The sequence below is a fragment of the Fukomys damarensis genome, unplaced genomic scaffold, assembly GCF_012274545.1.
Source record: "Fukomys damarensis isolate Sample0158 unplaced genomic scaffold, DMR_v1.0_HiC HiC_scaffold_13, whole genome shotgun sequence".
In the NCBI taxonomy this organism is placed as follows: domain Eukaryota; kingdom Metazoa; phylum Chordata; class Mammalia; order Rodentia; family Bathyergidae; genus Fukomys; species Fukomys damarensis.
The window spans coordinates 15,561,081-15,574,902 of record NW_022900925.1 but is presented as its reverse complement, the minus strand read 5'-3'; the positions used below and the strand labels follow the sequence as shown (position 1 = coordinate 15,574,902).

The 13,822-nt window shown below is 44.8% G+C and overlaps 1 protein-coding gene across 1 annotated transcript in view; it reads left to right on the top strand.

The window, feature by feature from the left end:
- The window catches only part of Rph3al (rabphilin 3A like (without C2 domains)), a 94,877-nt gene that overhangs the window by 37,054 nt on the left and 44,001 nt on the right, over nt 1–13,822 (top strand). Inside the window, 1 exon segment of the mRNA XM_010642170.3 lies at nt 4,048–4,134. Within this exon segment, the coding sequence (XP_010640472.2) occupies nt 4,048–4,134 (87 nt within the window).

The window sequence follows — 13,822 nt, the reverse complement described above, 5'->3', positions numbered from 1 at the left end:
ATGGGGAGCCCTGGGAACAGACAGTTGAGGTCAGCTGTACACACTGAGTCTGAAGAGTGGCCCTTGCAGCCTGGTGTACCCTGAAGAACTTCTAGTGATGATACAAATGCCATTTTTCTGTATTGTTGCATATAATCACCACCCTTCAGATGTGGCAGTTGTGTACCTGCTATGACTTTAGCGTGAGAGAGAATCTGTTTTATTTATTGAATTGTAACTAAACTTTTTTGTGCTGCTGAGGATTGAACCTGAGGCCTTGAACATGTTAGGCAAGTGCTTTGCCACTGAGCTGTCTCCCAGCCCCTAATTTCACTTTAAATAACTACCTGTGGCTTCTGGCTATTACATTAGCCTAGAGAAGAACTGGGCAAGGTTTTGGACCAGGCTGCCGGGGTATCACTAATAACAGTGAGTGGTATTTACTTATTATGTGCAGGTTGCTTTTCATGAGTATCTTAGTTAATCTTCACAGCAACCCTAGAGGATAAATATTATCCAGTTTTACAGATGAGAACCTCTTGTTTGGACAGGCTCTGAACAGCTTGCCCCGGGGTCCACTCAGGCCTCTTCCTCCAAAGCCTGTGCCTTAGCATAGTGCCCACTGCCTCTGCATGGGTTGAGAACAGTGTTTCAGGAACATGACATTGGTGACCATTCAGGGTGGTGAGGGTTGGAGCACCCAAGAAGACTGGGAACCCTAAGTGACTCCAGAGTAGAGGAGATGATCATCTATTTCTAGGGCTCTCAACATGCAAAAGCCCATTCTGGTGCAGGGATGCTATGGACTGAATGTTTACCCTCCCACACCCTGCACCCAAAAATCCATGTATTGAAGCCCTCACCCCCAGAGAGATGATATTTGGAAATGAGACCTTTGAGAGATAATGGTGCCATGATGGGTCTGGTGCTTTTACAAAAGAAGAGACCAGGAGGAGGGCCCTCCCCAGAACTCGGCCACGCTGCCACCTTAAGTCTAAGGCATTCTTGTTATGGCAGACCGAGCTGACTGAGACTTCCCCGGCTTGGTGTTCAGCAGGCTGGGGGGAAGCCTGCAGAGTGTCAGCAGAGGCCGCTGGGCCTAGGCTTCCTGTCTGTGGCTAGAAAGCCCTCTCTTCCCTCTCAAGAGATAGCTCAGGACAGAGCCAGACTCTGGCCTAGAACTATATTCGGAAGCAGGTGAGCAGGTCCCCACTATACCTGCATCCATAGTAAAACCTTGCCCCAGAGTCATCTTATGTCCCTTTCTCTGCCCAGGCATTTGTGAGCCACCAGCTATCAGAGTAGAACCAGCTCCCTGGAATTGTGTGGGCACTACCTGGGGGAAGAGGTGTAGTCACCGTCATGAACTCTGGAAGATCCTGCTCTGTTACTGACTAGCTGAGACTCGGGAAGTCTGTAACATCTTTGCACCTCCCTTTCTCCATTTGAATGTACAGTGGGAATTGTAACATCCACCTCCTTCATACCTGTGGCCAGGGTGTTGTCCCTGGTACACATAACACATCACAAATGATAGTTTGGTGTTTTATTCCCACCTGATTTTCAGGACATTCAACAGCCTTGGGAGGGGAAACTGCTCTGTGTGCTTTAGGGTGAGCTATCTGTGAACCTCATAAGTGTGTAAAGAATACAGCAGGAAAATCTGGCCTCCATGAAGACTGTACACGTTTTCACACTCACAACATGTATAGAGGGGACAGCAGGAATTATCAAGGAAGACAAAGCCAGCCTCTGTCAGCATCTCCTTCCTCTCCCATGGTGTGGGTCTTGAAGCTCCAGTTGTGGGTTGATAGAGATCCTCCCCTAGAGGTAGGAGGGTTAGGGTTGGGTGGTGTGAGGGGTTAAGGAGGATGGCTTTGAGAAGAAGGTCAAATATAGTGCCTTAAGGAACTAGGCTGCTGGTCCCTGGTGAGGCTCACTCCTACCCTGGCAAAGATCCTAAACCCTTGAGCCAGGTATGGTGATGTGTACCTTGTAATCTCAACTACTTGGAAGACTGAGGCAGGATCAAAAGTTCAAGTCCAGCCTGGGCAATTTAGATCCTGCCTCAAAAAAAAAAAAAAAAAAAAAAAAAATCAGGGGCCAGGGATTTAGCTCAGTGATTCTGCCACCTGTCTTGCAGCCGCAAGGTTCTGAGTTTGATCCCTGGTACCAAAAAAAAAAAAAAGTAACTTAAAAAAGGTTAGGTTGAATGTGGTGGTGCATGCCTGTAATCTCACCACTCTGGAGGCTGAAGCAGGAGGATTACCACGAGTTCAAGGCCAGTGTGGACTACATAGTGTGTTCAAGGGCAGCCTGAACTACATAGTAAGTAAGACCCAATCTCAAAAATCCACCCAACTTAATTAATTAAAATTAAATTTTAGGCCAGGGATTTAGCTCAGCGGTTCGGTAGCCTGCCTTGCAAGCGCAAGGACCCAAGTTCAATCCCCGGTACCAAAAAAAAAAAAAAAATTAAATTAAAATTTAAAATGGCTGGGAGGTAACTCAGTGGTAGAGCACTTTCCTAGAGTATACAAGACTCAGCCCAGAACTCCAAAAAACAAACGTAAAAGAGTTCCCAAACCTAGAACTTATACAGAGGTACCTCCCCCCACCTCCCACTTCCTGGGACCATGAGAGCTGGGAGGGCAAGCAGACAGCAGTGGACAGCATGCACAGTGCCTAGGAGACCCTCCCCAGGTGTGTGGGACACCTACTCTAGGGCTTCCTGAGAGCTGGAGCGGGGCCCCTATGATGACTGGAGTCTGTGAGGGACTTTCCTGCCAGCCCAGATGGTCAGGAGCCTACAGAGGAGTCCATTTTATTTGTCGAAATAAAAGAGAAGTGACATTTCTCGCACCTGAACCTTGGGTGGCAGCCAGCCTGTACCCCTACAAATGTGTGATAGACTCCTTTCTGTGAACACTGGCTCCCTCCTTCCTGCAGCGCTGGGCTCAACTACCCAATCAGGCTGATGACACATGCTTTAGGAAGCCAAGTTGGTGACATTTTCCTCTCCGTGGAGAGGTGTGCTTCTTGCTCAGTTGGCAGCCTGCGGAAAAGGCCAAGCAACAGATCCAGCCCTCCCTCAGCAGGGGGCTGGAGAGAGCCCCGCCCCTGCAGGGTGACTGGAGAGCTCTGAGCCCCTGAAGAGAAGCTGCTTTGCCATTGCTGAATCATAGGCCCCTAGTGGGCCTGGAACCAGTCTCAGCCCCAACAAATCCACCTCTGCTTTCAGTGTGTTTATCCTGGCCTTCCTCACCGTGGCTTGTTGCTGTGCCTTTAGGGGAAGCAAAATATGTACTTAGAAGTTATGAGCTTAAACAACTCTGCAGAAGGAAAAACTGAGACTCTGGGTTTTCCCAGAGTCCAGAGAGGATGGGTCCAGAGGATTTAATATAATTGCTCCAAAGTCAATCCTGAACCTCATCCTTACTGGCCATAATGATCTTGAGCAAAATTCTCAAACTCTTACACACCACAGATTCCACACCTGAGGAATGGGCCCCGTGCTCCAGGATTTGGGTCCTGGGATCATTAAGGGAGGGGGCTTGGCATGAAGCACATGTTCAGGCTTTCACTGGGATTTCCAAACACTGCAGCATCTTCTAACCAGTCTCACCCACGTGTGAGTCATTTTTGTGGCGATGGAGGAGTACACCGAGGACGGTATGTCTTGCTCTGATTTCCAGGTAGCCACACAATCTGTCAGATGAAGACCGTATCACATTCTGTTTGCCTGTATCTTCCCCGGGTATCGGGTGTTTGAGTTATTTCCAGTTCTTTGCAGCTGAAAATGATGCAGCTGTGACTGTCAGCGAGCTTATTTTTTGGATGTGGTCCTAACAGAACTTAATTATGGGGGTGGAATCTTATGGCATGGAGATCCATGGATGGGGCACAGTGGACGGCACCAAAGCTTGCTGGATGGGTGATCTGTCCTCATAGCTTGAAGCAAAAGCCATCCATCCCTTGGAAGTTGCAGAGATGACCCTTAGTTACAGTTGTTCCAGCCCCTCAGCCTAGAAGGAAGTATTGACACTTGTGTGCCCCTCTCTCTCGCAGAAAGTCTGCACCAAATGTGGGATCGAGGCCTCTTCGGGCCAGAAGCGGCCCCTGTGGCTGTGTAAGATCTGCAGTGAGCAAAGAGAGGTAGGGGCCCCTGCGCCAGGGAGGGTGGGCTGGGCGGGGTCTGGGCCTGATTGTTACGGAGTGGGGGACGGTTCCTGGCAGGGGCTTCTCTGGAGGTCACAGAGGGACCACCCTGGGGGGTCCCAGAAGGGTGGGAGGGACAATCCGCTGGTTTGGTTATCTTCCCTGGGCAGGGGTGGTAGAAGGCCTGGTTCTCTGCCTGTGAGGCCTGTGGTCTGGGTGGGCAGCCCCTGACACTGAGTGGGTGTGCATGTGGAGGGGCTGTTGGTAAAGTGATAGCTCCCCTGAGTCAAGTGTTTGCTGAGCTCTTCATACTGTGCTTAGTTCCTTACATCTATGAATCTCCTTCCTCCTTACATAACCCCACAGGTGGATACTGTTCTTAGCCCCTTTTCTTGGTGGAGAAATGGCAACTCAAGAGGCTAAGTGACTGGGGACCCTGACCTGGTGGGGTATGGGGCTGGAGACCATGCGCAGCCATGGCTTGGCTGTGATGCTGCCACCCCTCAGAACCCTCCTGGTGCTGCGTTCTGTCACTCCAGTTCCGACCTCGTAGAAGAGGAGATTCAGGGTCACTGAGGACTCTGGGTAGTAGCAGACTGGGTGGGGTGGAGCCTGGACCTGTTTCCCTACTGCAAGCCCAGGGCCTTCTTGGCTGCAGCAAGATCAGAATGGAGCCAAACAGCAGGAAAAGATTTGTGGCTTCTCGGGAGGGCCATGGGGACAGAAGGTACTGTGCAAGAGAAGCAGCCCCTAGCTTTCCAGATACAGATTTATCTTTCCATGGTGGTGCTTTTCATCTGAGGATCTATAAAATGTTGTCAGTTCTGGAAAACCCTCAGCCCTAACATCCTCGAATATTACTCTTCTGCCGTTCCACCTTTTTTCTTCCGGAAACCACACATTTAAAGCCTCTCGATCCATCTTGTGTAACTCCCAACTGCTTTCCTTGCTGTGTGGCCCCCTCCGTGGAGGTCCTGGGTCCCCTGGGGCAGGGCCAGGCGTTCACAGGGATAATGGGATTATTTCAGAGTGCTGCAGTCTGCTGTCTGTGCAGCTGCCCACCCGCTTTCTTACCTGCACTCTGGCCTTCAGCGGTCCCCAGTGTTTCCAGGTAGGAAACTCCCTTACCAGCCCCAAGAGTGTCTTGGCTCTGGTCTCGCCTCCCATGGGATGCTTTAAATTCCTGTATCCTTGAAAGACCAATCTCCCACCTGCCTCTACCTGTCTTTGGGCCCAGATCTCTGTAGGTAGCCTTTGGTCCCTCAAAATAATAAGCATTTGAATTTCTGGTCCACTGAGATATATATCGATTTTGAACACAAATACGTTTACTTCCTGTCACTGTTTTTAAAATATTTCCATCTTTCACTGCTCTGTGTGTGGAAGAAAGAGATAGCAAGCAGGCCTCGAAGTGTGAACTAGCATTCAGTCTTACTTGGAGGCTCGTGACTCCTCTTCCCCAAATGGCAGTGATGATGCCCACTTCTCCAAGCTGCTGTGAGAATTCAGCGAGCTCATTAAAGTGTGCAAAATATCTGGCACTCCTTAAATATTAGAGCGCCCTCCCAGCCCTGCCAGAAAGCTCCCTTTTGACTCTGAGGCCCTTCTGGTGTCCAGGGAACCCCTTTTAAGATGCAGATACCCCATGTCCACAAGGAATGAAATACCTTGAAACACTGTCTCAAACATGGGGGAGGTGCCTTAGCAGGATGGATGGGAGGTCAGAGGTCAAGGAGCTGTCAGAAGGGAAGGCAAATTTCACAAACTTAATTGTTCTGCAGAGGGCTGCTGAGGCCGCTGCCCTGTCCAGCCTCATCACGAGTTACCTCCTGACGCTGTAATAGTGCAGGGTTGCCCCCTGCAGGGAGCCCTCCCCCCAGCCCCTCCTAATCGCCAGAGCACTCCAGTGCCCAGAAAAGTCCAAAATAGCTAAGGATGAATTTTCTTATCTTTCCTAAGGCAAAAACTATGAAGCTTTGCGTTATGCTATCAATTTATCCTTGAATTTCTAGAAGCCGATGAAACGTAACAAGGTCAGAAATGTCCCCTCTGCAGTACCAGGCACTGTACGGGATGTGCCTGTGTGGATGGGGTCATGAACAGCCACGCTTGTGCTTATGGGTCTGTGGGTTCCACACCCAGGTGCTAGAGTGTCCTGTCTGCTTGTGGGGTGGGACAGGGACAGGGTAACTGGCTTCCTAGTGCCTTTTTTTTTTCCTTAGAAAAATACCTAATCATAACAAAGAGAGAGCTAAATACAAAGTGCATTTAAAATGTCAGATTTTCAGCACCGCGTGTAGTCAGGCCTAAGACCTTGATAAGAACGTGAAATTCTGTTCTGCAGCGAAAGCCAAATCCTAATGGAAGAACCTGAGTTTTCTGATGGAAACTCTTGCACTGCTCTGCCCAAGCACTCTTATCTTCCTTTCCTTTCGGTGCTTCACTTCCATCATCTCTGGCTGTAATTGGAAGTAGTTTTTCTGGAGGGAGTTGAGCGCTGGGTGAAATGTTCCTGGGCTGTCAGCTTGGCACTGCTGCTTGTTTTATGCACCTGGATGATGCAGCAATGTGAGCCTTGGTCCCCCTGCTCTTATGGAGTTTGCAATCTAATGCCTTCATTCCTTCGGACATTCAGCACATATTATGGGACATCTGTGTCCCAGGTAAAATAGCTCTTCCAATGAGAGAGAGACCACAAACACAGAAAATAAGTTCTGCCACCTCACAGATGGTAATAAAGAGCTCAGGACCAAGGGGAGGAGGGTTATGGGATCAGTGGAGTAGGGGCTGTTTTATGTGAGGGTCAGGGAGAAGCTCATTGATAACATGACATTTGAGCAGAGATCCGAAGCACTCTATGTAGCTATGTGGAGAGAAAGCATTCCAAGTGGGGGATATAGGAAATGCAAAGGCCCTGAGGCAGTTGTGTGCTTGATAGGTTTGAGGAACAGTGAAAGGACCAACAGGGCTGAGGGCCTAGGATTTAGCTCAGTGGTTCCTATGCCTGCCTCACAAGCGCAAGGACCCAAGTTCCATCCCCAGTACCAAAAAAAAAAAACCAACAGGACTGGAGCAGCATCTAGGTTGGGGATGATCAGAGATGTGAGGGAGATCAGAGCGTGGTCACCCTTGCAGACCATTGTGAGCACTTCGGGTCTTTTACTCAGTGAAATAAGGAGCCCTTGGGGGTTCTCAGTGAGGAGTGGCTGACCCAACTCCTTCATTTTAAAGAGTACTGAGACTTCTGCATTGGGAATAAATCATAGACTGATGTCTGTCAGAACACAGTATTTTATTTTTCGTATTTAATATTGCTCAGATATCTTAAGTTCTTGTCTATTGCTACCCTTAAAAGTTTCCTTTTTTGAATGTATGCATTTTAACATCTTCTGATTTTAAAATCAATACAGATCCTTGAGAAGCATTTACAGTATGTGGAAAGTTCTCAGAAAAAATAAATAAATCCTCCCTATAATCCTAATATCCAGAGACAACATTAACATTTAACAATTAACATTTTAGCATATTTAATTCCAACCTTTTTCTGTGCCGTTTTACTTTATATTATCGACCCTCTGTTTCAAAATTAACATTACATCAAGACCCAGGGATTTAGCTCAGTGGTTCTGCCACCTGCCTCACAAGCACAAGGTCCTGAGTTCAATCCCTGGTACCAAAAAAACAATTAACATGACATCATACATTTTTCCCATTGTCATCAAGAACTCTTCCATATGCATATTCTTCTAATTTAAGACGCAAGTTGTTTTCGTTTCCTTCTCTTAATAGTAACTGGTCTTTGCCGACATTTTTAGGATTGAACCCAGGTACTCATACATGGTAGGCAAACACTCTTTGATGGAACTGTACCCCCATCTTCTTGGCTTACATTTCACATTACAGCCTCAGAATAGATTCCTAGAAGGAGAAAATAAACATTGGTGTTTTTGCTGCTTTTTGAGACAGGTCTTACTCTGCAGTTCAGCCTGGCCTCAAATTCATGGTGATCCTCCTGCTTCAGCCTCCAGAGTGCTGGGATTATAGGCATGTGGTACCATACCTGGCCTCTTACACGCTTTTAAATTATTATTTTTATTTATCTCATAATTAACTGGTGTATGATTTGATGCAATTTCTAAGAATAAGGACACATAAGTAGTTTTTTGAGTCCTTTGCTATCTGATGAATGTTACCTTTATACAAAAAACAAACTTGACTGATCATACAATTGGACATAAGCTTTCCCATTCCCGTTCTGTGGTTTTCCCCTTTTACCTACCAACCACATGAAGAAAATAACTACCATCAGGGAGAGTTGGTGAATGAAACAATTAGGGGAACTGGTACCCAGGAATTGTGAGATAATAGCAAAACTATGAAAGAGACTTTAGATAAAGGGTTTTTAATTGATTGATTAAAAGGTATAAGAGAAGGAATAGAAATCAAATTGAACAAACAGGGCCTTTGGAAAAAAAGAGTCGGCAAGTTTGAAAAAGAACAGAAGGAATCATTTTGTTTTCTAAAAATGACATATTATTAATGGATTGTAAAACTCAATTGAGCTATATGCTAGTCATTTCTTAAAGCAATATGCCTTGTCATTCCCATTCATGGCCACAGATATTTCCTTATCATTTGCTTCTTATCGATTGTTTTTTATTTTTCTTTTAGTTTGTTTTTCTTTTACTTTTCTTTTTGGTGTACTGGGCATGAAACCCAGGAGCGCACTAGGCAATCACTGTACCACTGAGCTATACTGAGCTATACCCCCAGCCCTGTTTTTTATTTTTGAATCCTTGTTGGTACTTCTAAGTACCTCATCTCTGATTTATTCTGTCCTGACTATCATGAAAATGTCACTTTTGTGACCACACCAAACTACACCATTCACCTAATTAGCTGCTTGCCTTTTACTAACTAGCTGCTTACGCCAACACTGCATCTCCTACCTGTAGACACACCCTGCCCATTTCCCTTCCCTCAGTGGGCTGGCACTCTAACTACCTGCCTGGTTTCCTTGCTGGCAAAGTAATAAACTCTGACATGTGCTCAAGATTTAAAGAAAGAGGAAAGAGAAGGAGGCGGCCCTTCATGGGCTGGTTAGATCAGGCTCCCCAGGGAGAGCTGTGCTGTCGAGGGAACAGCACAGAGGACAACAGAAGGAGCCATGCAGTCATGGTGGAGAGGAGGAGAAGGCAGGATGAGACCTAGCGCACACCGCTATGTGGTTTTAAAGACAACAGCAGACATGTAGTTTTTATTCCCCCTTAAATAACCTGTTGGGGTTTTTCAATATTCAGAAATTTAAAATTTTGTCTGGCTATGCCTATGGCATTTTCATTAACCTTTGTCTAGAACAATCATACAGCATTTGGATATTTGACCCAGCAGAGCTTTTCAATTATGTTTTTGCTTTTTGCTTTGTTCCCAGCTTTCTGATTTCTTACTACTTTGAAAGTTATGTTTCCATTTCTATCTTCTATAATCACTATCTCCTTTAAACATATATTTTTTTGTCTTTTCGTTTGTTTTTTCTTTTTCTCTTTGTTTTTAAACTCATTTTTTTTCCAGCTTTAATTGAGTTTATTGGTACATTTTAGGGATACAGTACAGTTACATTCATTGTTGGGATCTTGTACCTCTACATGACAGGTCTTGATTCTCATTTTTTCCCCTTACCTCTGCCCTCCCTTCACTCCCTCCTCCCCTCCCCATCTACAAACACTTTATTTTCATCTTTTCATTCTCTCGCATTTTTTTCTTTTCCCTTTTTACTCTTCCCCTACCCATCCCACCTTCCCTACACATTTAGCTCCTTTCTTCCCATTTCTAAATGTCAGTAATCTTATTAGAATCTTATGCATTGTTGCAGATTATTTACACCAGGGAAACTATTCAGTATTTACACATGTGTGACTTATTTATTTCACTTAGGAGTATATCTTCAATATGTATCCATTTTCCTATGAATGAATCTATTTTCTCGTTCTTTATGGCTGAGTAATATTCCATTTTATAGAAAAACCACAACTTCTTTATCCAGTTTCCAACGGATGGGCAAATAGGTTGTTTCCAAGATTTAGCTATTACAAACTGTGCCGCTATAAACATGGGTGCACATACTTCTCTGTGATATGATTCTTTTAGTTCTCTTGGAAAGATACCCAACAGAGGGATGGCTGGGTCAAATGGAACCTCCAGTCCAAGCTCTTTGAGGTATCTCCATATTGATTTCCATAGTGGTTGCACTAGTCTGCACTCCCACCAACAATGGAGGAGGGTTCCTTTCTCCCCACAACCCCGCCAACATTTGTTATTGTGTGATTTCTTGATAGCAGCCATTCTTTGTGGGGTGAGGTGGAATCTCAGTGTTGTTTTCATCTGCATCTCTCGAATGACCAGTGATGTGGAACATTTTTTCATATATTTTCTTGCTGCTTTTACTTCTTTGTATGAGAAATGTCTGTTCATTTCGGATGCCCATTTTTGGATCGGGTCTTTATATTTGGGGGGACTGATTGTTTTGAGTTCTTTATATATCCTTGATAATAGTCCTTTGTCTGAGGTACAGCTGGTAAAAATTTTTTCCCACATTGTAGATTGTCTCTTAGTTCTGCTAATGGTTTCTTTTGAAGTACAGAAGCTTTTTAGTAAGATGAGATCCCAGTTGTTGATTCTTTCTGCTAGTTCCCGTGCTACTGAGGATTTGTTCATAAAGTCTTTTCCTATACCAATGTCTTCCAGAGTTCTGCCTAACTTACCTTCCAGCAAGTTTAATGTTTCTGTTTTAATATTTAGATCTTTAATCCATTTGGATTTTAATTTAGTGCATGGTGAAAGATAAGGGTCTAATTTTAATCTGTGGCAGGTTGACATCCAGTTTTTCCAACACCATTTATTAAAGAGGCTATCTTTCCTCCACTGAGGATGGTCATCTCCTTTGTCAAAGATGAGGTAGCTGAGTACATCTGCGTTTGTTTTTGTGTCTTCCAGTCTGTTCCACTGATCCTCAGGCCTATTTCTTTGTCAGTACCATGCTGTTTTTATCACAGTGGCTTTGTAGTATAGTTTCAAATTGGGAATTGTTACACCTGGTGCCATGTGTCTGTTGCCTAAAATGGCTTTTGCTATTCTAGGTCTCTTATGGTTCCAAATGAATTTTTGGATTTTTTTTCTAGTTCTGTGAAATATAGTGTTGGAGTTTCAATTGGCATTGCATTGAATGTATATAGCAGTTTTGGTAGTATGGCCATTTTCACTATGTTGATTCTTCCTACCCAGGAGCAGGGGATATCTTTCCATTTTTTTATAGCCTCTTCAATTTCTTTTTTCAGAGTGCTGTAGTTTTCAGTGTAGAGATCTTTTGTTTCTTTTGTTAGATTGATTCCTAGATACTTCATTTTTTTGGATGCTATTGTAAAAGGAATTTTCCCCCTTATTTCTCTCTCCGTGTGTCTGTTATTTGTGTATAAGAAGGCTATTGATTTTTGGGTATTCACCTTGTATCTAGATACTCTACTTTAAACTCATTTTAACTCCTACGTTTTCCTCTGTTTGGAAAGTTTTTAGAGTTTTTCTTCCATGTCACGATGCCTTCTTTCTGTCTGAGTTGGGTGGTTTACTGGGTTTTATCACAGTGCACGTGTGTGTAAATAACCTAAATTAAAAAATCTTCAAAAGCACTTGTGTATAGTTTAAAGAATCATAATAAAACAGAGACCCACCAGCTACCACCTAAGCCAGGAAGTGGATCAGCACTAGGCCTGGGTTTGAATATGACGCAAAGAAGACAGAACCTTGTGCGTCTGTCTTTGTACTGCTTCTTTTATTCAACACTGTGATTTTGTGTGTGTTGACGCATGTGGCTGTATTCATGGCTGTCACTGCTGTCTGTAATCCCCTGCTTGGCCATTTCATTGACTCCCTGTTCCTTTGTTGTTTGCAGTAATTTGCCTCAATCATTCATGTTTCTGAGAACATAGGTACAAGAGTTTTTCCAGAATTAACACATGAGAGGATTTCTCTTGGGCCATGACTTGTGCTCATGTTCAACTTCATTAGTTATTTACCAGTTATTTTACAAAGCAGCCTTACCAGTTGATATTTCCATGAGCAGAGGACAAGAGTTTTCTTTCTAGTCATGTCTGTCTTCTCTTTGGTCGTCATTTCTTCTCCCTCCTGCTTCCAGTGTGGGTCTGGCTTCTGCTCTGTCCTCTCTGGGGTCCTTGTGAGCCTTCATTATTTCCCTAATTTTGCCTGTTTTCTTTTTAGGCTGTGTTTCACAAAAAGCAAATCTTTATCTTTCTAATAACCCAAACAGCTGTCTAATTTTCCCTGAAAACTGATATGCAAGTTCACCCATGTGAAACATTTTCAGCCTTTCCCCCTTTCTCTGAGTCTTCTGAACAGTCCGTGCCCTCCCCACTTCTATGACAGTTTTCCCAGGCCCCGGATTTGCCCTGTTCATTCATCTTTAGCTGCATTGAGGTCAGGGACAGGCAAATCTCTCACAGCCCTTACCCTTTGGGATTTTACATGCAGCACTCTACTCCACAGAGGGGGTACCTTCGGCTCCTGTGACCTGGCCCTCAAGGGCCAGTAGAGCTGCAGTGGACATGAAGGACCACAGCCCCTGGTATGTGCCATCTCTTCCACTCTTGCTTTCTCCCCTCTCCCCTTTGAAGCCTAATGCAAGGAAATGTAACTTCCCAGATGCAGTTCACATTGCAGCCTGGCTACATATGAGAGTCACATCCCCTGGGGATTATGGCAGAGTTGGAGGAGGAAGGGCAGCCCCTTGGTGGCACCAGAAACCTGCAACTCTGCTGATCCAAAAAGGCTCCCCACGTGGCTTTACATCCTGTCCCCTGCCCATCGCAGGTACTGTGACCTGGGAGGGTCACCTCCAGCAGAGGACCCTGGCTGCAGGGTGCCGTCATTCCCTTCTGGGTTGGCATTTTGCTGTGTCTCCTACCTCCTCTCTTGGGTGTGTCACCTGGGTTTGGGAGGGACTGCACTGTGAGACTTCTAAACACTTCATACCGGAAATTCATTTCATTTATTGTTTGGCCTTTCTTCCCAACCTTTTGGAAAAAAAAAAGATTGACTCTCTTAAAGTTGCCCTGTAATTAGTGAAAAAGTTAATTGGAATCTAGATTCCCCAGGATTCTAGAAACATTCCCCCTGCCTCTAAGAAGGCTTCTGAGGATTTGGGGCTTTTTATCTGAGGGGATGAGCTACCAAGGGGTGAAGACCAATTTGTAAGTAATTGAAAGCTGGTTAATACAATTAGGGCATTCTTCTCTGTTCAGCACTTGCTTTGCATTCCCAGTTTCACATGCATCCTGATTATAACTCAGCAGAAACCCTGCCCCAGCCAATACTTTCCACATCTCCTATGGTATTTTGCATATAAAGGTTCTCAGGAAATGTTTGTTGATTGAAAGAGAAATTTCCAAAGAAATGTCCTTGCTCTGATCGCTGTGGAACCTTTTCCCACCAAGGTGCTTTTGATTTCCCTGATGGCTATCAAAACGGTGACCCTGGCTGTGGGTCTGCAGTAATTGTGAGAATAGAAAAGAATTAGTAAGAAAAACTAGAATAGAAAAGAAAAGAATTTATGAGAATAATTTGTGGAATAGTCACTTTACAAGTGATTCTTTTTTTTTTTTTTTTTTTTTTTTTT